The 22,314-nt window shown below is 49.2% G+C and overlaps 10 protein-coding genes across 10 annotated transcripts; 5 read left to right on the top strand and 5 right to left on the bottom strand.

Annotated features, from left to right (window-relative positions):
- Nucleotides 1-1,760: 1,760 nt before the first annotated feature.
- L228DRAFT_249074 (hypothetical protein) lies at nucleotides 1,761-2,770 on the top strand. The gene has a single exon (XM_018333009.1). The coding sequence runs from the start codon at nucleotides 2,001-2,003 to the stop codon at nucleotides 2,352-2,354; it is 354 nt and encodes a 117-aa protein (XP_018186831.1). The 5' UTR covers nucleotides 1,761-2,000; the 3' UTR covers nucleotides 2,355-2,770.
- Nucleotides 2,771-4,937: 2,167 nt separating this feature from the next.
- Nucleotides 4,938-7,072, top strand: L228DRAFT_169367 (hypothetical protein). Its single transcript, XM_018329465.1, has 5 exons — nucleotides 4,938-5,622; nucleotides 5,689-5,792; nucleotides 5,898-5,951; nucleotides 6,023-6,196; nucleotides 6,517-7,072. The coding sequence occupies exons 1-5, from the start codon at nucleotides 5,067-5,069 to the stop codon at nucleotides 7,033-7,035; spliced, it is 1,407 nt and encodes a 468-aa protein (XP_018186830.1). The 5' UTR covers nucleotides 4,938-5,066; the 3' UTR covers nucleotides 7,036-7,072.
- Nucleotides 7,073-7,718: 646 nt separating this feature from the next.
- On the bottom strand, nucleotides 7,719-9,404 carry L228DRAFT_231871 (mitochondrial carrier). Its single transcript, XM_018330578.1, has 5 exons — nucleotides 9,249-9,404; nucleotides 9,025-9,172; nucleotides 8,814-8,911; nucleotides 8,173-8,659; nucleotides 7,719-8,049 (listed from the first exon to the last, which is right to left on the bottom strand). The coding sequence occupies exons 1-5, from the start codon at nucleotides 9,364-9,366 to the stop codon at nucleotides 7,923-7,925; spliced, it is 978 nt and encodes a 325-aa protein (XP_018186829.1). The 5' UTR covers nucleotides 9,367-9,404; the 3' UTR covers nucleotides 7,719-7,922.
- Nucleotides 9,405-9,531: 127 nt separating this feature from the next.
- On the bottom strand, nucleotides 9,532-10,383 carry L228DRAFT_249066 (Tom7-domain-containing protein). The gene is made up of 6 exons (XM_018333008.1): nucleotides 10,333-10,383; nucleotides 10,227-10,272; nucleotides 10,125-10,171; nucleotides 10,044-10,072; nucleotides 9,941-9,977; nucleotides 9,532-9,872 (listed from the first exon to the last, which is right to left on the bottom strand). The coding sequence occupies exons 2-6, from the start codon at nucleotides 10,248-10,250 to the stop codon at nucleotides 9,851-9,853; spliced, it is 159 nt and encodes a 52-aa protein (XP_018186828.1). The 5' UTR covers nucleotides 10,251-10,272; nucleotides 10,333-10,383; the 3' UTR covers nucleotides 9,532-9,850.
- Nucleotides 10,384-10,529: 146 nt separating this feature from the next.
- On the top strand, nucleotides 10,530-12,286 carry L228DRAFT_262306 (RNA-binding domain-containing protein). Its single transcript, XM_018334407.1, has 3 exons — nucleotides 10,530-10,689; nucleotides 10,763-11,138; nucleotides 11,194-12,286. The coding sequence occupies exons 1-3, from the start codon at nucleotides 10,670-10,672 to the stop codon at nucleotides 11,869-11,871; spliced, it is 1,074 nt and encodes a 357-aa protein (XP_018186827.1). The 5' UTR covers nucleotides 10,530-10,669; the 3' UTR covers nucleotides 11,872-12,286.
- On the bottom strand, nucleotides 12,118-13,198 carry L228DRAFT_249064 (hypothetical protein). Its single transcript, XM_018333007.1, has 2 exons — nucleotides 12,817-13,198; nucleotides 12,118-12,738 (listed from the first exon to the last, which is right to left on the bottom strand). The coding sequence occupies exons 1-2, from the start codon at nucleotides 12,866-12,868 to the stop codon at nucleotides 12,419-12,421; spliced, it is 372 nt and encodes a 123-aa protein (XP_018186826.1). The 5' UTR covers nucleotides 12,869-13,198; the 3' UTR covers nucleotides 12,118-12,418.
- A 298-nt stretch (nucleotides 13,199-13,496) lies between these two features.
- L228DRAFT_249063 (ribosomal protein L28e) lies at nucleotides 13,497-14,661 on the top strand. Its single transcript, XM_018333006.1, has 5 exons — nucleotides 13,497-13,608; nucleotides 13,680-13,774; nucleotides 13,837-13,860; nucleotides 13,982-14,106; nucleotides 14,175-14,661. The coding sequence occupies exons 1-5, from the start codon at nucleotides 13,569-13,571 to the stop codon at nucleotides 14,344-14,346; spliced, it is 456 nt and encodes a 151-aa protein (XP_018186825.1). The 5' UTR covers nucleotides 13,497-13,568; the 3' UTR covers nucleotides 14,347-14,661.
- Nucleotides 14,662-15,603: 942 nt separating this feature from the next.
- On the top strand, nucleotides 15,604-17,075 carry L228DRAFT_240136 (malate dehydrogenase, NAD-dependent; the record flags this gene model as incomplete). Its single annotated transcript, XM_018331212.1, has 8 exons — nucleotides 15,604-15,616; nucleotides 15,685-15,716; nucleotides 15,810-15,920; nucleotides 15,985-16,072; nucleotides 16,137-16,514; nucleotides 16,584-16,668; nucleotides 16,728-16,872; nucleotides 16,935-17,075. The coding sequence occupies 8 exons, from the start codon at nucleotides 15,604-15,606 to the stop codon at nucleotides 17,073-17,075; spliced, it is 993 nt and encodes a 330-aa protein (XP_018186824.1).
- A 237-nt stretch (nucleotides 17,076-17,312) lies between these two features.
- L228DRAFT_249057 (BET3 family protein) lies at nucleotides 17,313-19,306 on the bottom strand. Its single transcript, XM_018333005.1, has 4 exons — nucleotides 18,718-19,306; nucleotides 18,335-18,452; nucleotides 17,959-18,048; nucleotides 17,313-17,752 (listed from the first exon to the last, which is right to left on the bottom strand). Exons 1-4 carry the CDS (start codon nucleotides 18,993-18,995, stop codon nucleotides 17,618-17,620), a joined length of 621 nt encoding a protein of 206 aa, XP_018186823.1. The 5' UTR covers nucleotides 18,996-19,306; the 3' UTR covers nucleotides 17,313-17,617.
- Nucleotides 19,307-19,447: 141 nt separating this feature from the next.
- Nucleotides 19,448-22,218, bottom strand: L228DRAFT_262302 (hypothetical protein). Its single transcript, XM_018334406.1, has 6 exons — nucleotides 21,676-22,218; nucleotides 21,283-21,573; nucleotides 20,911-21,227; nucleotides 20,706-20,811; nucleotides 20,424-20,649; nucleotides 19,448-20,374 (listed from the first exon to the last, which is right to left on the bottom strand). The coding sequence occupies exons 1-6, from the start codon at nucleotides 21,827-21,829 to the stop codon at nucleotides 19,861-19,863; spliced, it is 1,608 nt and encodes a 535-aa protein (XP_018186822.1). The 5' UTR covers nucleotides 21,830-22,218; the 3' UTR covers nucleotides 19,448-19,860.
- Between the last annotated feature and the right edge of the window lie 96 nt (nucleotides 22,219-22,314).

Here is a 22,314-nt window from a genome sequence, read left to right as displayed (position 1 = left end):
TTTCAATGGTCTGGGTGTCATTTCCTTTACCTCCTTTCTGATCTGGCATTATTTTTTTTTTTTTGCTTTTCCTTTCCATTTCGTTGTCTTTTTCTTGCCTTTATTCTGGAAGAGCAAGTACTGCAAGAAACATCATGACCAAGAGTATCGGGCTTGATGAAAACAGCCCAAGTCATCCTTGGACGGGCATTACCCCTGCGCCAGCTTATCCGCAGAGTTCGATATACGCCCCGGGTAAGGTGGCGAACTGGGCTAAGGGCATAACATATTATGTGCCTTGAGTATGATTTTGATTAAATTTCATTCTTTGTATTTTAGAATTCCTGGTGTTTGTTCTTTTGCAACACTTTGTAATGCTGTTATATCATTTTCATGCTAAGTATGACGATTACTCAATTGCTTGAATGCCTAAGGCAATTCCACCCTTTGCGTAATCACTTGAATCGCTGCATCGAACAGAACGACAGCTGATCACCTTTGGATGGGCCAAAAACAATTCCCAAATTTGGGATAATTGACCCCATGATCGCAGGCGAACTGCAGCGAATAGCCCAAAGGAGGACGCCAGGTTCATCAAGTCACCTCAGCAAAGGCGGGCAGCAGAGGTGAGATCTGCATCTGTACAACTGCATACCATGCAAAGCTCTCGTTGAGCCAACACTGTACACTGTGCGGCTTAGATGCGGACTTTATCAACCGTGTCATAGTCTCAAGGAGTTCAACCGCGGCGTTCGTTAGTTGAATGTTCTCTCTGCTTGGCTTAGGCAGAAGAGGCCTCTGCAAATACCGTATCGTACAATTCCTTGGACCCCGCTTTGGATGGAGAGCATGGAAATTGCTGACCCCCAAACCTTTACCCCTGCCCCTCCCCACAGACATGGGCAAAATTGAGGAAATGCAGGTTCGGATGCTATCAGGCCGCTAGTTGGTGCTCCCGAATGACTGTTCAAGGCTGGTCTTATGGTTATCGCATACATTCGGTATGCACCCACACAACATCGAATATTCATTACAAGCTTGTCAAGCTACGATCGGCAAAAGGTCATCTCGACATGGTCTGTGGATCGCACTTACTGAGCAGCTTACCTCTCGTGCCGGCCGTGCGCTTTCCGTCGCGCGAATTGCTAACTAGGTAGGTAGATAGGTAGGAATGTAGACCAATATTAGAGTCAGAATGGGGGTGTCGGCGACCTTTTGGGAGGAGTTGCTGGAGGATAGATGACTGGCAAAATCTGAGGCGTGGAGCGGCGAGGCCCAGACGGGGCACGGCGATTAAAGTTTAACAAGGGATGCACTACAAGTGAATCCCCTCGAATGATATCAAGGGGGGATCTGGTAGCATGAACATTGTGTGCAACCCCAGAAGCACATCGTGGGCAAAGACTCAAATACAAACTTCAATAATGTGCACCCGGGATAACTGTATCTCATCACACCTGCTCGATTCGCTACCAGATCACGGCGACACGCATCCCCCGCATCAATTTCCCGGCATTTTGGTTCGACAACCCCATGCCAGCGCCAATACCTTGTCCATGCGGCAGCAGAGCTCCTGGCGAGGCGCAGTGGAGGGCCAGATTGCTGAAATACCTTTACCGCCTGAGACGCCATTTCCCCTCCCGCTCTCAATTGGGGTGACCAGGCCCTCCTATGCTGAGCCAGAAGTGCAGTATAACCTTTTCTTTGGGGAACAGATAAGCACTCAGAGGAGGAGGGATCTGAGAACCTACAATTTACTTACTTTGTTCTTCTGCTGCTTGCCGGCAGATTGGGAGTGGCAGGTCTCTGCAGGTAACATCTTCTTGAAACCTCAAGCCTCAGAACCATATTTCATTATTTCGATATATCCAAGGTATTTCTAGCCTGATACAAGAGTTCTCTGTTGACAGAGCTGGCTTATCAGATAAGAATAATATGACAGCAACGACACCTTCGATACACATCAACTCGTCTGTGGAGGCCCACCCTGTAAGTTACGGGTCCTACTCGTCGGGGGAGCTATGGACATGACGCTTGTGCTTTGCTCGCTCTCCGAAGCTGTGGCGTTCTCCTGGCACCTCGAAAACGGAGCGCCTTGGCGCAAAGGCCGCCGGCAGATGACACCCCCATCGACGCGCGGAAGCGATGCTTTTCGGATGCATCTGCACAGATCCACACCGGCCGATCAATCAACTAATTCTATTTCCACAATTATCCCATGCTATCTGCACGAAAGCTTCCTTTATGGGATTTTGCATCGGAACCCCTCAAAACGCATCCAAGCGTTCATCCTCAAAACGTATATAAGCCCTTGCATATTATTGGTGCGTGAGTACACCAACGGCGTCAGCATTCTAGTTACGATGACAATTTAATTGGGATGCTTTGTGTCAACATGTTGGGAAGTATGTAGGTGCGCATCAGGCATCTACCTAGTATGTCTGTGTGCGAGTGCCCGCGGCGGCGACGGGCTCGAGTGACGAGTTGACTCTCGGCAGCGTTGGCCATTGACGCCACGCCGTCTCAGCCACCTGGTGTCTGATTTGGATCAATCACGCAGGCCATCCAGCCGTCTGGTACTGAAGAGGCCATCCGGGATCACCGATATTTTGGTATCTTGGCCCATCTTTTACCTTTGCCCAATGGATCGTCGTAGTCTAATGTTATCTGTTGGAGAAGAGGGGCGTGAGGAGGAGCTGCAGAAGGCAGAGCAAACCGAGATGACCAAGTGATGTCACCTTTCTTCAAGCCAATTTTACAGTGCTACGCTTTGTCAAAAGGCTTCTGTGGCGAGCACGACAGTGAGGACGGCAACAAATCATGGAAAGATTCGTCGGGCCAAATTAACCCATCCGAGCAGATTTGATCTTCAGAATTCATACTCGGGGCGTAGACTGTCGGCCAATGACCAATCGAGATCTCGCTGAGGTGGAAGATGGGGCGCGAACATGTCAATGTTGCATGCGAGCTTTTCTGGACAGTCAAATGCCGCGGAGTCAAGTTCACCGCCCACGTGCGTGAGCGCGCTCTTTGGGGGCGCAACTGACAAGGTCTCATGTCACGGCCACGCAATGCTGCGAAACTCTTTCCCGAATGGGGGATCAATCCACAAATGTACCGCATCCGTCCCGTGATTTCCGTCGGTCGGAGGCTGGAAACAAAGAGCGAAACCAGAGAGGACTGAGAGAAAGGATTTCCCTTGTGGATTGTTGGTATAGAGTTTTGTCATTTCTAAGCAACAGGCGCGAAGGCCCCACGCGCTTTTGGACATTGACGGGACATGTTGATGGGATAATCCGAGACGAACTCTTGCAAGTTACTTTGTGACGTTGGAGATGAGCAATACACATGCAAAATAGAATAATATCTCAGGGTCCCAGTTTGCGAGGATCGGGGAATGGTGGTGAGTCGATCGTAGTAGCTAAGAAATACATGTGTGAAGACGATGAGCTTCCTCTGGGTGAGGTAGCTATAGATAATCGTACATGAACCCCCACCCTTTCTTTTTCTCTTTCTCAGGTGTTGCCCCATGGCCCGTCGTTCGGTCGACGTTTGACTCGCCCGCTACTCCGTTCCGCTGCCGCGTCGACGGGAGGCTGCGGGGAAGCCGACGAGATCCCACCCCGAAACGAAGCAATCCGTAGTGATAATGGTGGTTCCCGGCATCATATACTATACCTACCTACCTAGGTATCTCATTATTCTCGAAAAGTGTAGCTTGTTACTCTTGGTCATCGGCACGTCTTCCTGTAGTTTAGCCCCCACTACAACACCATGGAGCACAGCTTCAAGGGCCCGTCCAGCTGAATTGCTAGGAAAAGAATATATATATTTTTTCTTCATCAAAAATATCCTGTCGTAGCTGTCGCACTTTCTTGAGTAGAAATAGATTTTAACGCGGAGAGAGAGTCAAATAAGCAGCATAGCGACCTTTCGCTATCATCTAGTTACTCCGTAGAGCAACATACAGTGGATTTTTGCCTCATTCAGCATCTTCAGAGTTGCTCGCCGAAAGAACACTAGTCGCCCTCCGCGGGTACCGGGCCATGTTTTGGCTAAAGCCCGCTGGTGTTGGCATCCATCCCATCCCTATCACGCCTGTTCTGTTCCTTTGCTGCCGAACTACCTAAGATCTCATCCCGCGAATGACAGCCCATTCATCGGACCTGCCCTAGCTGGACATCATCTGTCTGCTGGCCCTGGCAACCTTGGCCCTCTCCTCCTATCAGTTACAGAATAACTAACTAGTACTCGCACACACACAGCCTCTTCATGCTCTTTGGGCTGTGCCTACTACTCCCGTATGTTAACCCACACCCTCCCAGCTTGAGGGGTGCTTGATGCCGCGCTTGCTAATGAACACTAGAGGTGGGAGCTAGGGCAACTAGGGCAGGGAAGCTTCTCTCACCAGCTCCCGTCGCCTCGGGACCGTCCCACCCCATCCGATTCTTTAGTCTCTCTGGGTACTCGGCACCTCTGCCAAACTCTCGCCCGTCCATGGGTATTGCACATGGCGGACGAGATTCACTGGAGAAGGGATTGAGAGGGTGGGGACGTGACTGTAACTCTTGCTGCTTCCCCGTTCTTGTCTGACCGCGTACGCATGCCCGCGTCGTGCTATCCCCGACAGTTTTCTTTGAGCTATGGTGGGCCAGCTTTGCAGGCTTCCCTCGATGTGGGGACGTTCCGACATATAAGGCTCATCCAACATGAGTGGCTGTCGCATGGTGGGCCTGCGAGCAATGCACCTGGGATGTCGATCCTCTACGCTTGCTGACCCCTTCGATCCGGGAATTGGAACAAACGGTGCATCTGAAAAACGTCTCATTGACGTTCATCTCTGAGCTCGTGTTCGACGTCGCCGGTGGAGTCTGTCTTAGTTCTGACCCTGTCTTCTCGGAACGGTAACGGCAACGGTTCCATAAGCAGGGTCCTTATATAACTTTCATTACCTGTGCGACTCCAGCGGGCTGGATCAGGCTGAATTGAAGGATAGCTGGCACTGAACTGACAATCCTCTCCGGTTCTGCTTTGGTTGCTGATATCCCCAGATATTCCAACCACTTGTTTGGGGAAACCCAGACCTGATGGAGGCTACCAATGTCCTTGCGCCTTTTGAATTCAATTCAAGACTTGTGCACGAGGGCTCTATCATGGCCCGCAACCCGCATGCAGAACAGTTCGATCTTTCTATGAATTCCTTGGTCTTCCCTGGCATAGGCCCTTTCCTGCCTCTCCTTCCTTCAGGCTATGGCATGAACGGTATGCTAGGAGACAACTATGCCTCCGTCACGCAAGGCTACGGTTCCAATTACTCGAGCCATACTTCGTCGCATGGCTTCCCAAGTCTGACGCCGCATGGGCCCGACACGCGCAACGGACATGCAATCAGGACTCCACCAATAAAGCTCGAAGATGATGCCACTTCGTCATTCGCATTTGACGTCCCTTCACATGTTGCGTCGCCTCCAGAAACTTTCACTCCTTCTTCTGCGGGCCCAACTGAGGCCCAATTTGCGACGAGTGTCGACGTGCTCATGAGAGCCATTCAGTCAAAAACGAACTCGGAGGACGTGCCAAGCGTGGACCGGCACTCGTCTTCAAACCAGCCGCAAACTCGAGCCCAAGGCGGCCCCAAGTCTAGTACGGCACCGGCAGCCCCAATGGCCGATGATGGCCACATTGACGGGGGGAGAACTGACCGGAAAGCCAAGAAGAAGTATCAATGCAGTATCCCCGGATGCTGGAAGAGCTTCTACCAAAAGACCCACCTGGATATTCATACCCGAGCACACACCGGAGTGAAGCCATTTGTTGGTGCCCTTATTACCTTTTAAGTCCCTGGCTCGACTCTTTGATTTTTCGAACCAGCTTGTTTGATCGGATCGCTGACAAAAATCCTCGCTGTCTCCATGCAGATTTGCCGAGAGCCATCCTGTGGTCAACGTTTCAGTCAGATGGGAAATCTCAAGGTAGCGGTTGACAATTCCTGAGAATTTGGTGGCCTCAACAAGCTGACGCCTTCATCATTATCGTCTTCAAGACACATGAGCGTCGCCATACTGGAGAACGCCCATACGAATGCGATATCTGCCACAAGACATTTGCTCAGCGCGGCAATGTCCGAGCGCACAAAATCGTGCACCTACAAGCAAAGCCCTTTACATGTCGGCTGGATGACTGCGGTAAACAGTTCAGCCAACTGGGAAACCTCAAGGTCCGTATTAAATCTTGACGACGGATTGTATATGAGAAACACCGGTGCCCTCATTCTTGGCCCCTTGTGATTTACAACGCCACAAGAAAAATTGATTCTCCCTTGCAAAGACATGTTCTCTACTTGATGTCTTTTCAAAAGCTTAATGTGGCGGTTCGTTTATCATCTCTTTTCTTCGTTTCATTTCGGCACTTGTTGAGTTCATCTCTTTACTCCGCTATTCAACACTTTAATCCGGTGTTCACCTCTTGTCCATACAGAAATTAGGTATGAAGAAGCTGACCAACTGGGGCCATTTTTCGCCCGCTTTGAAAGAACAGTCTCATCAGAACAAGTTTCATGCCTCGTCGCTGAACCTCCTCACGGAACGCTTCGCTTCCATCCATGATGGCGAGCCGGTTTCTCAGAATGATCGAGAACTTTGGGAGTACTTCGCTTCATTATATAAAAACTCCAACAAAGGAATCAAGGGACGTGGCAAAGACCGCCGGATTTCCTGCACGTCAACATCCAGGCGACACAACTCAGGACCTGGATCATTGTCATCAGAAATGGGCCCAGAATCTGGTGATCATGCGGTCTCCGCAGAGTGTACTTGCGAGCAGGACACCTCTGCGCGCAGGCGTAGTCCAAGTCAGTGTCTGAGCCAGACTAGCTCGGAATCTTCTGGTTCTGCAGAGTCCTTTTGGGCTTTCAAGTCTTCGAATACCGCGCCTGGTGAAGCAGGTAACATTCACGGAAGCATGAATTCAAGCATGTTAACCGGGCATCTTCATGCGAGAGGAATCTATGATGGATATATGGCAAGTATGCCGATGATGCATTCTTACCCGCGCTGAAAGGAGGTATGTAGCAATACCATTTGTACATGCCAAAATATGTTATATATTGTGCGTTTGCACTGCGTGCTTGCTCAATGCGATCCAGCTGCTTGTTGGCGTGCCGTTCGTTGACGAACCTTTTCTCTGGGACTTTCTTTGCTTGGTGACTCAAAGGAGTCTCGTCTTTTCCTTTTATGTTGGCTTGGGTGTTTGAAGAAACCAATGGACTGATGATTGATGAGCAACCTGGTTGATGAGCAATGACCAACGGACGACATGACTGTATATTTTACGAATATATCTTACGCCTGAGCAGCCTTGTGATCATCTGCTGGCCCTATGGTTCAGCTTGGTAATTTGCTGCGTATGATTGCATCCGTGAAAGCAGAAAGTCCAACATCAAAGCTAGAACTCGCGAAAAACTCTTTAATTTCACCTTCTAGGGTGCTTTAATCAGCTCGGCACCCTTCTGGAAATTCAGTGCATTATCAATTGGTTGCGCAAAGTCTCATTGTTACAATGCAAATACTATGAGTCGAGCAGTACAAATTACAGCGAACTGTCTATGAGAAGTTCGCAAGTTACAAAGAAGTATGGCTTTGTAAGCCGAATATGAAGATCGGAAAGATTGATAGCTGACTTATCAGCAATTCTGAAAGAAGCCGGGGGCTCTTTTATTTGTGAGAAGAATATTTAATATTATACACGCTAGAAACGCCTTTGGAGTTGGGCCGAAAGATTTCGAATATCTAATGTGATCTACAGTCCCATTAAACGCCGTTTTTAGAGAAATAAAGAGATGCCGTGATCGGTTGGTAATCGAAATGTGAGGCAATGCTCATTCCAGTACCCACTGACGCCAGATTTAGTCAAATATGACTGTCTGCATTGAACTATGGTCGCTCTCATTGCTTGTCGACGGTGGTGCTGCTGCCGCCACTGAAATGATCCCGCCAATATATTCGAGTATTTTCGTACACAAGGAAAGTCACGCAAGTAGATGGTAAGACGCGAATGATATTTGGTGCAAGACTTGTCAAATTGACGTGCGTTAGTGATGTGTTCTCCGAATGCCCGAAACTCTGATTCAAGGAAGAAAACCAAGAAAATACAGAGCAAGAAGGATAAAGAAACAAGGAATAAAGACGCACTCACCCCTTGTAGTATCCACGCACACCTTCGTTGCGCCATATCTGCCGAATCGCATCGGTAACAGAACTGTACGTCGTGCCTGCGTCGTACATTTGCAGCCTTGCGCGCAAAACTTGGTATGGATAAGTAACGCTACCCGCAATGGCTTTTGAGAGAGCCGATATGAAGAAAAAATCGAGATTGCTTAGAGGCGATGGGCTGCTCGAAATGCTCTTGTTGCCTTGATTCAGAGTACTTTGCCCCCTTTGAAGCTTCATATCCGCTCTATAAATCTTGAGCTTCTCATATGCCATGAATTGAACACCGCCATGAGAAACGCCGAACAATGCCGGAACCAAGCCGCGGTAGAAGCCACGCACTCCTTCTCTCTGGAAAATAATCTTCACGCCTTCGCTCATGCTCTGATAGGCTCCCGGTGCGCGCGATCCTGTGGAAAGCATTCGTGTTTTGACAACCCAGATTGGGTTGGTGCATAGTGCAGTGAGAGCGCCTGCAAGTTTAGAATAGTCAGCTTTGTGAGACTCAAGGTGCTTCTGTTGATGAGATGTTGAAGGGCAAGAGCACTGCCTTTTGATGAATTTTTTTTGAAATATAAAATTCAAATAACCCAGCGTAGTAGCTGAGCAGGGAAAACAATTTCTTACCTGCTGTTGTTGAGGCTAGAAAATAGTCTGCAAACGAGAGACCCTGCGTTGCACCTCCGCCATGGGTTTGCAGCAATGCATTTTTGATCTGACCGTACCTGGAGAGAGAGAACGCGAACCGACAATCAGTCTTTGGTTCAAGCTCAATTTTGGTGTTTGACGGTGCATGACAGTAGCCATGATTTGTTCGAATCATTTCCCGTGAACGCACCAGAGAAAATAAAGACCCCAACTGGCGGCATTGCCCACAATGTTCGGCGTCAGCCCTCGATAGAATGCTTTGCCACTCCCCTCATGCCGCACAATGTCCTTTATGATGTGGGCTGTCTGGCCTAACCCGGAAGTACGTACGCGATCGACTGTACGGCGGAAGTTCTCCAGATTAGCCCACCAGATCCCTCGCCGCAAATCGATAACCGCAGTGGAATAGCTCACCTTGCAATCTTGTCTTGACTAGGTCGAATGGATGAGAGACTAGTGTCGAGATAACACCGGCTGTAAGTCCTGCTACCGTCTCGGACACTGGGTCGGTGCGACCATCTCGGGCGCTCATTCCTGGCGGTTGTTTGTTGCCGTTGGGAAAAACTGGGCACCGCTGCGGTGTTGGGCTTTCGGGTTTCGTTACGGGTTAGGGACTTGTTGACGATGATGTCAGAACAGTGCACCTTGTCAACGGGAATATTGATTAAATGTTTACAGGAACAAACGCAGGGTTGCATTTCCGATCAAGCCAGGTCCAGTTTATTTTATTTATTTATGTGCATGGTGAGAAAAGATTTCGCTTTGAAGAAAAAAATTCACTAATGTTACATGGAGAACACCTTTGTACGGTGAATGATTTGGATGCATCCCTGTTTGCCGGACAGCCCCAAATAATACCTACTACCTATAATTCCAGGGGCACTCTGTCCATGGACCTTCCAAAGTCCATCTTGAGTCCGTCAAGTCCAGTGCGCCGCCTCCATCCTTGAGGGTCCGCGATTACCCTCTCAGCGTTGCGCATCAACTTGGAGATTCTCTTTGGATACGCATTGTGTTTAGGCAAGAGGAGAGAATAATCTGCTTGGCAATTAGCATCCAAATTGGAATATTCCTGCTTCATCAGATCCCAATTTTATTGAATGTACCTGATGAGCGCCGGTCGAGGCTCGCTGTTAATGTAGCCTGTATCAACATCCGTGTTAGCGAATACTGTCGCCATATCCTCTGCGGAGCGATGGAGATATATACCAAGGTAGACAATCAAGGGAAGGTAGCCGCTGGTATCGTCAGTCTTGTCGTCTTTGATAGAAAATATAGTCTCACACGTACTAGTGGATTGCGACACGGCTGGCCTCAATGAGCTTGCCAATACGCTCCTATACAGGGTCAGTGCTCACTTTCACAGATAGAGTGCTTGTCGTATTTGCTCACCTTGGATTCCTCGGACAGTTGCATTTTGACGGATTGATAGAGATAACTGTTCGACAGACAATATAAGACACTTGATCACCATGAAAAGCGCATAAGAGAGTCTCACCAAGGATTATTGTTCGCTGTTCTCTAAATGCAACTCCTGATTTGCCCGACTTCCAAATCTTCAAAAGTCCTCTGGTCAATTCGATAAATGGATTACATAATCAATGGGAGGCTCCGGAGGCATTGAGCCGCAGCTCGCTAGAAACAAATGCGTACTAGCGCCGATCAACCGTCAAGATGCGCGCTTGCTTTCAGGTATCTAGCAGGAACTTCTAATTGAACTTACCGCTTTGTCACTTGTGGAATTCGGGCACTGTTGCGCGTTGCTTTGGAATCCTCTATTGTCTTATTAAGAGAAGCCGGGGAGAGAGTTTGCCCTCGACGCAACTCCGCGCAGCATGTCTGGCGGAAGGCATTGGTAAGGACAAATTCCTACCGCTCTGCACGTGATGGGTTTTCTGCGGCAGCTTCTAACATGGTTTCAATTCCAGGGAACAGGACAAAGAGGCTACTGTCTACATAGGAAACCTCGACGAAAGAGTCACAGATAGCCTAGTCTGGGAGTTGATGCTCCAGGCTGGTCGCATCGTCAATGTTCATCTTCCGAAAGACCGAGTTACCCAGACGCATCAAGGATATGGCTTCGTGGAATTCATCAGCGAAGAGGATGCCGAGTATGCAGCACGGATCATGAATCAGGTGCGCCTTTACGGAAAACCCATAAGGGTGAATAAGGCATCTGCGGACAAGCAAAAGCCCGTTGAAGTGGGCGCGGAGTTGTTCGTTGGAAACCTAGATCCAATGGTTGATGAGAGGATACTATACGATACCTTCAGCCGATTTGGAAGCCTAATTTCCGCACCGAAGGCGAGTCTTTGCCGAATATCCTATCTTTTTGGGGAATGTGCTAACTTGATAACAGGTTGCGCGCGACGAAGCCAATCTCTCGAAGGGCTACGGTTTCGTTTCGTTCTCAAACTTCGAGGCATCGGATGATGCCATCACAAACATGGACAGGCAGTATTTGATGAACAAGGAAATCTCGGTTCAGTATGCGTATAAGAAAGACGGAAAGGGAGAGCGTCATGGAGACGCAGCAGAGAGAGAGCTCGCTAGGCAAGCACAAAAGCACAATGTTACGCCTCAAGTATCGCAGCTGCCTCCTCAGCTTTTTGCAGCTCCTCCAGTTACTGCTCCACCAGCAATGCTAGATGGAGGCGCTGGCGCCGTGTCTGGCCCGCCTCCGGTGGCAGCAGGATTCGTAAATGGTCGCAGTCCAAGCGTGCCTGGAGGCTTTCAGTCGGTCCCTCCGCCTCGGCCACCATCGATTCCTCAACTTCCAACACCACCGCAAGGTCTACCTGCCCGGCCACCCCCTTCTCAGGCTGGCTATGGTGGGCCGCAAGGTTTCATGCCCCCTGGATTTGGTACACCACCAACTGCGGGCTTTCAGGCCCCTCAAGCTGCACCGCCACCCATGATGGGAGCCCCGCCAGCTGGATTTGCGCCTCCTCCTGGGTTTGCTCCACCAATGGGAGCACCCGTGCCGCCTGGACTTCCTGCTGGCTTCCGGCCGCCAGGTTATGGTAGAGGTGGTTGAAATCCTTAGTCAGGTTGACCGCCCAATGTATTATTTGCCCGATTAAGTTGAGGTTTAGGTTGCATTGTGCGCATAACATGCACGCAAAACCACTAGGTGAGCCTTTATCGCTGCCGGCATCCGGGAGCAGAGTGACGGGGGACCTATATGCTCGCCGTGTTCATCTCAGAAGGCCAAGCCGCTTTATCACTCACATCGTGAAGACGATCGTGGCGTTGCATAAAAAGGGATGATGCAATCTTGAATGAATAATGTTTGTATTAATAGCATAAAATGGCCGGAGTTGGGAGGGAAATGTAGAACAATATTCACTCGCCCTGATCTCATCCAAAACCACGCCGTGTCTAAGACAATATGCAAAACCCTGACACCCCAACCTTCCCGTCGCAGCTAGTGAATAGACGCTGTTCGTTCCACCCTAAACACCGACCCAAAATAGATGAATCGACGACTATGCAACAAGAGAACCCAAGAAAGAAAAGATGCGCTTATAGAGGAAGAGAATGACGTAAAACTAAGACAGCGGCTCATTGCAAGACCAACAACGCTACGAGAACGAGACAAATTTCGGATCCCTGGGTCGCCCGTCCGGCCCAATGTTGTTCTTTGCAAAGCTCTGCTCCGTGAAGATTCGCCTGGCTTCATCAAAATTCACTTTGCGCTTCTTCATGATCTTCCGTATTTCTCGCTTGCTCGCGGCATCTAGACCTGCACGAGAGTCTCCAGCTGCAAGGTTACTTGATAGATCGAATGCGTTGGAGCTGAACCCTGCCTCTATGTCTCCCGCAAAGGTGCTTGGCAAGCGTTCATAAATGTAGCCTGGAACGGGTACAAGGTGGACCCATCGTTGACGGGTAAACCAAAGGACTGTTCAACAAAAGATTCAGATCAGACACATGCATAAATGTAACAACGGGCGGTCCTGTGGTCACCCTGTCCACTCACCTGTTGCAACAATGAGGAAAGTTAAGGATAGCGAATAAAGAATGTAACTCATAGTTCTGGCTGATGCAGGCAAAGACAGCAGTGGATGCGCTTTCTGATTGATCTTCAGGAGTGCGCAGAAGTCGGCACTCTCAGGCCGAAAACCCTGGATCAAAAGGATAACAAAAAGCAATAATGCGAGCAATCGGCTCGACCGCGTGGTTTCTAGGGTCTCAAGGGTTTCCCCTCGTCTTTGAGATATTTGATAAAAGTGACAGAGGAGAGTTATTCTCTGGATCGAACCATGATCAGGGAATAATTTGTTTTTCGGTGCCCTTCTTTTGAGCCCATCAAACAGTCCAGTAACGTAGGCAGTCTCTCATAAGGCTCGCTGACGTTCCCCCCAGCCCTCGTGAAGCATCCAGGCAGAGCATGGGCCGCAATCAGGGTAACTAACCGGAATTCGGGCGGGACGTGTTCCGCCAAGTGAGGCTTATCCACTTTCGTCAAGGATGAGCTCAAGCACTGCGAAGGTAAAGGACCCCAGACGAGAAAGTACCAATGTACCTCTCAGCTTCGAGCGGGCTCTACTACGGTACTGGCCCCCCTGCCTCTCCATGTCCTGGTAAGAAGTGACGAGTTCGGGTGCGGCTCTTGCCGAGGGTTTACCCGGACAGCGCACAATCAATATTATCGAAATACACGCGAATTTGGAGAGAATTCCACATCGACGCCGCTCTTGACGCTGACGATCAATCAAAAAAGCCGACAAAATGACTAACGTATCCTCCGACCTCATCTGGGAAATCACCCGTATGTTCAATGCGCTATTTTGGCTTCGGCGCACTGTCTAGGGAGGAATAACGGCTCACTGTAGATTGCAGGCCAGAACAACTCCTTCCTGTTCAAGCGCAGGGGCAATGGAGGCATCCAGCTCTCCCGGGACCCTCTCAACCCGGTGAACAAGCAGTCTCGGAAGGTTCGTCGGAAATTGCTATACGGTGGCGATGGGCGCGATGGCTGACATATCACTTCATGTAGTACAACGGCTTCGTCAACGAGAAGGTACGAGATTCGAATACCGAAATCTAAGCACAGATGGAACACATCGAATTGCAGACAATACGGTCGTTGAAGTTCAATGCGCCATAGAAAGATGCTGATGGGGTCATTTTATATGATATAGGCTGTCGGTGTCCAGCCCGCTGAGAAGGGCGGTGTCGTCGTCACCACCAAGAACGCGAAGAAGGTCAACACACCTGCTGCCAGCTACAGCACCAGCACCATTGGCCCCAACACCTCCAACCGCAAGTGAGTGACTGGAAATCCACGCCATGTGCGATGGTTATTGGGACAATTGCTGAAGCATATGTGTGTAGGACCTACAAGGCCATTGCCAACATCACCTCCAAGAACAGCTACCGCCCCGACATCCGTGCTGAGGCTATTGCCCGTGCCAGCGCCATCAAGCTGAGCCAGCGCCCCAAGAAGGACGCTGCTGAGAGCAAGCCCCGTGGTGCTAAGGCCAAGAAGACCGAGGAGTCTGCTTAAATTATGAGGTCGAATAAGTAGGCGGGGGAAGAAAAAGAGTGTATGTTAGACCCGACGTTCTCTGTGAGAGATGTCGGTATTCATCATCTATCAATCACAAGCATAAAATTTGAACCATCTACCTCTCGCGTCCGCTGCTACTTGCTATCACAAAGGTGTCCGAGTGTCATGTTGTCATGTTCGTGCCCGGGGTCCTTTGTGGAGACAAATGATTCTCCCGTTTTCAAAGGTCGGCGCTCGCTGAATCAACGTCCGAAATCAATCGTCGCTTTCCCGCAGCTACAGTCTAGATTAAATTGAGACCATCCCTTACGGTTACAACACTCCTATAATTTATCGTCATTTACGTTTCGTGTTGCAGGCTGAATATGTTTTTGTATTGTTGGGTAGGATAGGGGTCGGTTGATGTCGGGCAAAGACGAGAGAACCGAGGCAGATCGGAAGGCTGACCAGTGCCTGAGGCAGGCCTTCCGAAAAGACCCGGCAAGTGTCATCTCCAACACAGAGCGCGAACCACTGAGGAACAGAGCTTTATGGTTTTCGGGTCCAATACGCCAAATATCTGGGGTAAGGCTATCCAGGGTTGAATTTGGCATAATCTGGGGTTGTTTTGAAGCCCATGACGACTGTGAAAGTGCTCCTCCATCACCATCGAAAGAAACTCAGCTTTTGCCTCTTTGCCTCCTCTCCCCTCCCGACCGTAACTTGGACCCCTTTCCCACGGGTACTAAACGCCCTCGGAAAGCGAGGGGCAGGCCACACAGCCGAAGGGTCCCTCTCGGCCACTGTCTCCGGCACGAGGGAATAAGCAATCACGGTAAGCGTAATAGGTAGCATTTGGTCCTCGACTGGGATGATTCCTCACCCCTTGGGTGGTGACATTTTTCTGTGAGCTCGGTACATCTTTGCCTACCACTCTACCACTTTAGGGAATTTCCCTCTGCCAGAACGCATCTCAACAATCCTATAAAGAACCACTGCCGAGACGGAACGCAATTCCCCTCCTCTTTGCTCTAATCGTTGCCGCCGAACCCCTCTCTTCATTCCTCCTTCCCGTCTTCTTTGATATATTTAGACCTCATATCCAGGGTGCTTCTGATCCTTTTCCTCTTTTCGCATCGCGTTTTGTCAGGATTGCAAAGGAAGACTAGAAGTGTTTATTGCGACACGACATTCCCTCTTCGCCCCACTTTGACCTGCAATCTTCTTTGTTGGACCCTTTTATTTTTCTTTCCCCTCTTCCTCCAAAACTTCACAATGGTTAAGGCTGGTGGGTAGAGCCCTTGAAAAGCTGCGACTTCGTGAGATGGACTCTGTGTACTGATTTGCCCTGTTTAGTTGTCCTTGGTGCCGCTGGTGGCATTGGCCAGGTTCGTATTCCTTTGTTGACTTCTATCCTCTGCACCGAGGGACTTTCCCCCAAATCATATGCAGTGTTTACTGATATCGTCTTACATCTCTAGCCCCTCTCTCTTCTTCTCAAGACCAGTCCCCTCATTGACGAGTTGGCGCTGTACGATGTTGTCAACACTCCCGGTGTCGCTGCCGACATTTCTCACATTTCAACTACCGCTGTACGTTGTCCTGAAATCTACGTCGGATTTCCAACTCCAGCCTATACTTACACTGAGTCTTCAGACCGTGACCGGATTCCTTCCCGCCGATGACGGCTTAAGACACGCCTTGACTGGCGCCGATATTGTGGTGATCCCCGCTGGTGTCCCCCGTAAGCTCCTTCTCGTTGGGATTCATGCTGTTTGGTAATTACTGCGGCTAATCTCTTCTCTTAGGGAAACCCGGTATGACCCGTGACGACCTTTTCAAAGTCAACGCCGGAATCGTCCGAGATCTTGCAAAGGGCATCTCAGAATACTGCCCGAAAGCCTACACTCTTATCATTTCAAACCCCGTGAACTCGACCGTGCCCGTGGCTGCTGAGGTCTTCCGAAATGCCGGCGTGCTTGACCCCAAGCGCCTTTTCGGTGTAACAACGCTGGACATTGTCCGCGCCGAAACTTTTGCTCAAGAATTTACCGGCCAGAAGGTGCCCTCGGCCACCACGATACCTGTTGTTGGCGGTCACTCTGGCGAGACCATTGTGCCTCTCTTTAGCCAAGCCCAGCCGAGTTTCAACGTCCCAGAGGCCAAGCTTGACGCGATCGTGAACCGTAAGCCACACGAACGCTGCGAATGGACTACTAGAAGAAAAAACTGCTGACCTATGAAACCTACAATAGGTATTCAATTCGGCGGAGACGAGGTCGTCAAAGCAAAGAACGGAGGTGGCTCTGCTACGTTGTCTATGGCCTATGCAGGCTTCCGGTAATTTATTCTTCTGCACTATATCCTATTGTGTGGGATGCTCATTTTACCAATTCTAGGTTCGCCGAGAAGGTTCTCAAGGCCGTCAGCGGTGAAAAGGGCTTAGTCGAGCCTTCATTTGTCTATCTCCCCGGTGTCGAAGGCGGCGAAGAGATTGCAAAGGAGGTCGGAGTTGACTTCTTCTCGGTACCTGTTGAGCTCGGCGTATGTTTTTTAATGAAAATGCATTTATACCTATGGAACGAAGCACGCTGACTTGAATATAGCCATCTGGAGTTGTCAAGGCCAACAACGTCCTCGCAAACATCAACGACTACGAGAGGAAACTGCTCGAAGTTGCCATCAAGGGCTTGAAGGGCAACATCGAGAAGGGCGTTGAATTCGTCAAGAACCCTCCACCAAAGTGATTAACCCTTTTCCTTTTTCATTACCATTGTTCAATTCCCCGCCGCTTCTTTTCTTCCCAACTTGTCTGCCCAGATGTCCCATATTTCATTCTTTCCCATTGCATTATTAGCACATCAAATTACGACACCAATAGCTTGCTTTGGGGCTGCTGGCTGATAACATGGTATTTGTTGACAGGCTGTGAGGAGCATCAAAACGAAAACGAAAGTCCTCGATCGATTTCCTTTTTTTCTATTCCTCTTTTTCTTATAATACCTCGACTAGGTATTTCATCAATATGCATAGGTTAGGTAGTTTTACGCGAATATTAACGCCGGAAATGAGAGTTTCAAAATAACTGAACCGAGCTTGTTCTGTGCTACATAGCCCGATGATGATCTGATTTCAAACATACGATGATATGACCTGAAAAGAATCCTTACGCCATAGCAGAATAACACCAGCGCCACCCAATGCTCTTGTTGATTGTAAAGAAGATATGTAGTATCCCTATAACCAATGCGCTTCTTGTCCGGCGACATGATCTGAAAATAAGAGATGATTATGATTTCGCGTTGACAACGGTCTTGATCTGAAATGTAGCACCTGGCAACTCTGACGTTTCTGCCTGGACAGTTGCATTGATGTTCATGCTGGACAGGGCCCCTCGGATAAGACCGCAGGGGAACCATAGGAACTAGAAGAATAAACGCGCATTAGAGTCGACGTTCAGAATCTCGCTATTGATGAAAGGACCAGGGTTATCGGCCCGTGCCATCGCTCATGCAGCTACCAAGATGGGAGCTGGGATAAACAGTGGCCCGATTGCTCAGCCATTGAGATGACGAAAGCAAAAGTGGATCGCTGTGGATCAAACAAGGTCGGTCAAAGTGGCATACGTACCGGTTGCGCTCGCTGTAACGCGAGCCCTCCACTTTCCATACTCATGCGTGAAAATGGCCGGAACGAATTATCTGTTAAAACGTAGACACCCTATTAACGAATCAGCAGGCTGTCTGTCATGATTGTGGGTTTCAATAACCAGAGGCGAAGAAAAAAAAAGCAAAAAAAAAGGATGAAGAAATTATTGCCCAACGATAAACGACGCGCCCTCGTCATTGATCTTTGATCGAGAGAGAAATAACGCGAGAAGGGTGATGTGGGCTGATTTGTGCATTCAAAATCAAGGGCATGCACAGAAAATGGGTCAACCCATTACTGTTCCGATTTGTGAAAGCTCCAGAAAGAAAGAGCGGCGTGTAGAAATGACTAAACGTACTCGATGATTTGTCTTGAGATTATCAATCTGTTTCCGAAATACGAGCGTCCAGAGATCTTTGCAGAGGAATTTAATTGCATCTAGACCATCCGTGAATCGAGGCCTGTCGCGAGAAAACCTATATGTGTGGCAAGTAAAGTATGATTAGCACAACGCCCTTGCCAGCCCAAATAATTTGATTTGTGACCTTAGAACTTGAAGGTGAGGGTATTTTCCCCTTTTGCAAGCTTGGGCACATATTGGTCGTGCTCCAAACACGCAACGACGGAGACACAGGGCTCTACAGAGCCAAAGAACGAATAGGACGCCCTTGACTGCTTGATTTCCCAGAACCTTGCAGCCAGCGCGGATTTATCCCACAAAGGAGCCAAATATACCCATACCTTTCCACGAGTCCTTGTCCGACTCTGTATCCCAAAAGATCAAGCTTATAAAACGCTGCCTCGCGCCGTTCTTCCTCATCAAGTACTTCCTCGGGATTTAACCCTGCCGCGACCGCACTGGATGTAGATACGTCCACAGCGAGCCGGTATGCCATGGGCACGAGCTCGATCAGGAGGAAATCAAAACATGACGAGCTTAGGTATGTCTGCTGTAGGTCGGAGGAGAGAGAGCCGGTGCCGCCGCTCGTGATAGCGGGACGGACAGAGTCGATCGACATTGGGAAGACGTAAGAGAAGTCAGAGTAGAGAGAATTATCCTATGAATAGAATAGCAAAGGGAAATCTTATGGCTGGCCGGTTTAAAACGTCAACGATATGGCGTGCATGAAGGTTCCCGATAGTAGAAGCGTAATGACGGGGTTTCGTTTCCCAAGATACGGCAAAACCCGTCAAGGAAATTGATGGGATTTAGACCGGATATCAAGCAATTAACATTAATAATTTCAACGGCAAAGTACAGGTAGATTCAAAGGTAACGGAGAGATGATACTCCTTGTTGTTTGGTATTCTTGTCGTTTTGGGCTTTCCCGGAACTCACCCACTACTATCTTCCGTATCGAGCTGGTTTATTAGGGAAGCTTTGACAGATGATACGGTAAATCACAAAACCACTTGCGCAATATATCACAACTCCGGTACCGTAAAACAATATAGAGAAATTTAAAAGTATGGACCGAATTTGCTATGCAAATACAGACGTAATGTACATCACTATAATTGGGTGATGATGCATGCATAAGACAGAAGGCTGAGATGATGCAACAATTCTTTCGAAAAACCATCCACAACACCTTGGCAACCGAGATGATAGATCACCCGACACCCACAACGTGAGAACTTTGAGGTCTGAACTCCTGATACCATAACACCAGATATCGCCCTTCCATAATTGGAAACAAAAAAACACAGGGAAAGTAGAAGAGAGATATCATCCTTGCAAAAGAGGCAATCTAAGTATTAGGGGACGTAGATTGTACTGAGCCAATCTCCAGATTGGAGTCGCAGAAAACGGAATGAGGCCATTATCGAAGAGGATTGTTCTTCTCGAGTGAAGCTTCAAACAGAGAGGGCGAGCCATCTTGATTACTGCCAAAAGGGATCCGGGGTGTTAGTGTTCGAGGTACCATGTATAACGAAACCGGTTCCATTTGGTCGAGCATGTCCACTACTCTCATGATAACCACCATTGCGCAATTCGGCTATGCCGCGAGGTGTGGCATGAATAGCCTGCCGCTTGGGACCACGTGGAGGCTCCTCTTCATCGTCACTACCGGTTAAATCAATAACATCGTCTATCTTGCGCTTTGCTTGAGGAGGCGGAGCAGAAGCGGCCGAAGGCTCGCGAGATGATAGTGGCGGCGTCCGAGACATTATGGGAGGTACGGGAGTCGACTCATTTTTGACTGATGAAACACGAGCATCTTTAATCTCTACCAAGTCGTCATCATCATCAGCAGCAGCAGCCGCAGTGCCATATTTGCTGCCATTCTGCCGAGGCGAGGGCGACGGTTTGGCACTCAACGACCACATTCCCGAGGGTTCGATGGTGACTTGTTCAACGGATTTCGAAGTCTTTGCCAATATCTCTTTGACGTATCTGCGCAAGTTAGCAGAAAATTCCATATGTAATATTCGTCTATACGCACTGATCAACTGCAAGAGACTCAAAGAGCACAGTCTTGTTGCAAAGCGGGCAAGTCCACGTCGGCGCCTGCTCTTGGAGTTGCAGAAAAGAAGTTGCGTCAAAACACTGATTGTGCGTACACACGGTCGAGCGACATGGCAGTTCCATCCGAAGAGTCGATAACGGACATTTCAACGACATCACGGTAGATGTTGTAACAATATCGGGATCGTCTGCCTTAGTAACCACTACAATTAAATGATTTAGCATGGGGCCATTTTGCGAAAATGTCTACGTTACTTACTCTCCCTGATAACTCGTTCCTTTGATATGACGTTCCCTGAAGCAAGTTTCTTAACCAGCTCCTCGACTGGCTGCTTTTTGACGAGATTGATAACCATGGAGAATTTCTGTTGAGGAGTGTAAGCTTCCCCACAACTTAAACATTGCGTGGGTGCAGATTTCTGAAAAAAAAAAAAAAAGCCACTCGCCTGAGGTGTCAAACATACCTTATGGGTGAGAGCATATGTGACCATTACTGAATTTTCGTAATTTGGTATTTTCCGAAGGAGATCTGTGATATCTGCTGGCCGTGTAGAACCGGGCTTATTTTTCAGACCCCTGAGGTTGGCGCGGACCTCGTCCTGGTTGACTTTGATCTCCATTTGGTGGGGGAAACCGATGTCCAACTTTGTATATGGCGATAGTGGAGATTCGCCGGCACAATAGACCATGACGCGCAAGTTCGCATCCGCTCGAAGCCTTTCGCATACAGTAGGCGAAAAGATTACTTTCGCATGCAATGTATGACGATTGTTTGGCATAACTATGTCATCTGGTTAGCTCATAGATGCTTTGAGACATGGAGACATGTACCATACCCGGGAAATCAATGATATGGGTTAGTGGCTCCGAGATAATGTAGAATGGGCTTTCTCGGAACGCCAAGCGCGCAGGGGCATGGCCACCGGGCGAAGGATATATTGGACCGCGATGCAACTGAGGAGGCATGCCAATCGGGCTACCTGCGCCCAGCATGGGCGAGTATGCTGCGCCTGCTGGCGAACCAACGGGAGGCAAACTGAATCGAGCAGGAGAGTCCGGGTTGTAGATGAGGTGCTGTAATCTCTCAAACGCTCCATAATTTCCCTTGCGCGCATATTCTTCAAGCTCTGCCTCCCAAAAATGAGCGTTAGCAAGCCAGATCTAGCGTGAGAGTAGAAGCAATCGCTCGCTCTATGGCAAATGTGGACAGGACTGCTGTTGGGACATACGAGTAATGATTCGAGCCTGCATCTGAGCCTTTACACCCGAGCATTTTAGATTCTCCGCCTTCAGAATATTCTTGAGCTGATTGTTTAAAAGCGTCTTGATCTTCGCTGTCGGAGCCTGCACGTTCATCCGCTGCGGAGTAGCCATGGTAGCCATGGTGCTTGCACAACGGCAGCCCTTCCGTCTCTATCCAAGTTGAACAGTAATGGAGTCTTCTTTGGTCAGTCAGGTGGTTGTGAAAGATATTCGCATAGTCGCGAGGTCATGGAGGAAACAACGATTCTGTGATCACCACGGGTGACGTGCAAGAGGTAACTTGAGCGGTCAAAAACAAGCACGGAATCGCCGATGATTAGAGCCCGCCCTGGATGATGCGGGTGATTGACGCCTGCAACTTTGAGGGGTTGAATGAACGGGGTACGACTACCCCTCCCTGACGCTATAGTTATTCGCTGGTAGGGCAAGGTTCCCTCAATTCAAGAGACGCCAGTGAAGGGGAAGAGGTTCGGAAATTGTCGACGCATGACGGGGGTGTCTTTGCGTTGTGGGGGACTATTATAGAGTAAATTCATAGGGTGGATTTTGGCTTCGGGAAAGGCATCTCGTCGCTTTCGCTTACACCCGTCATTCTTTTCTGCGCC

This window comes from Xylona heveae, assembly GCF_001619985.1.
Source record: "Xylona heveae TC161 unplaced genomic scaffold L228scaffold_8, whole genome shotgun sequence".
Taxonomy (NCBI): domain Eukaryota; kingdom Fungi; phylum Ascomycota; class Xylonomycetes; order Xylonales; family Xylonaceae; genus Xylona; species Xylona heveae.
Note: the sequence above shows the minus strand (reverse complement) of the source record. Positions and strands in the feature narration are given on the sequence as shown.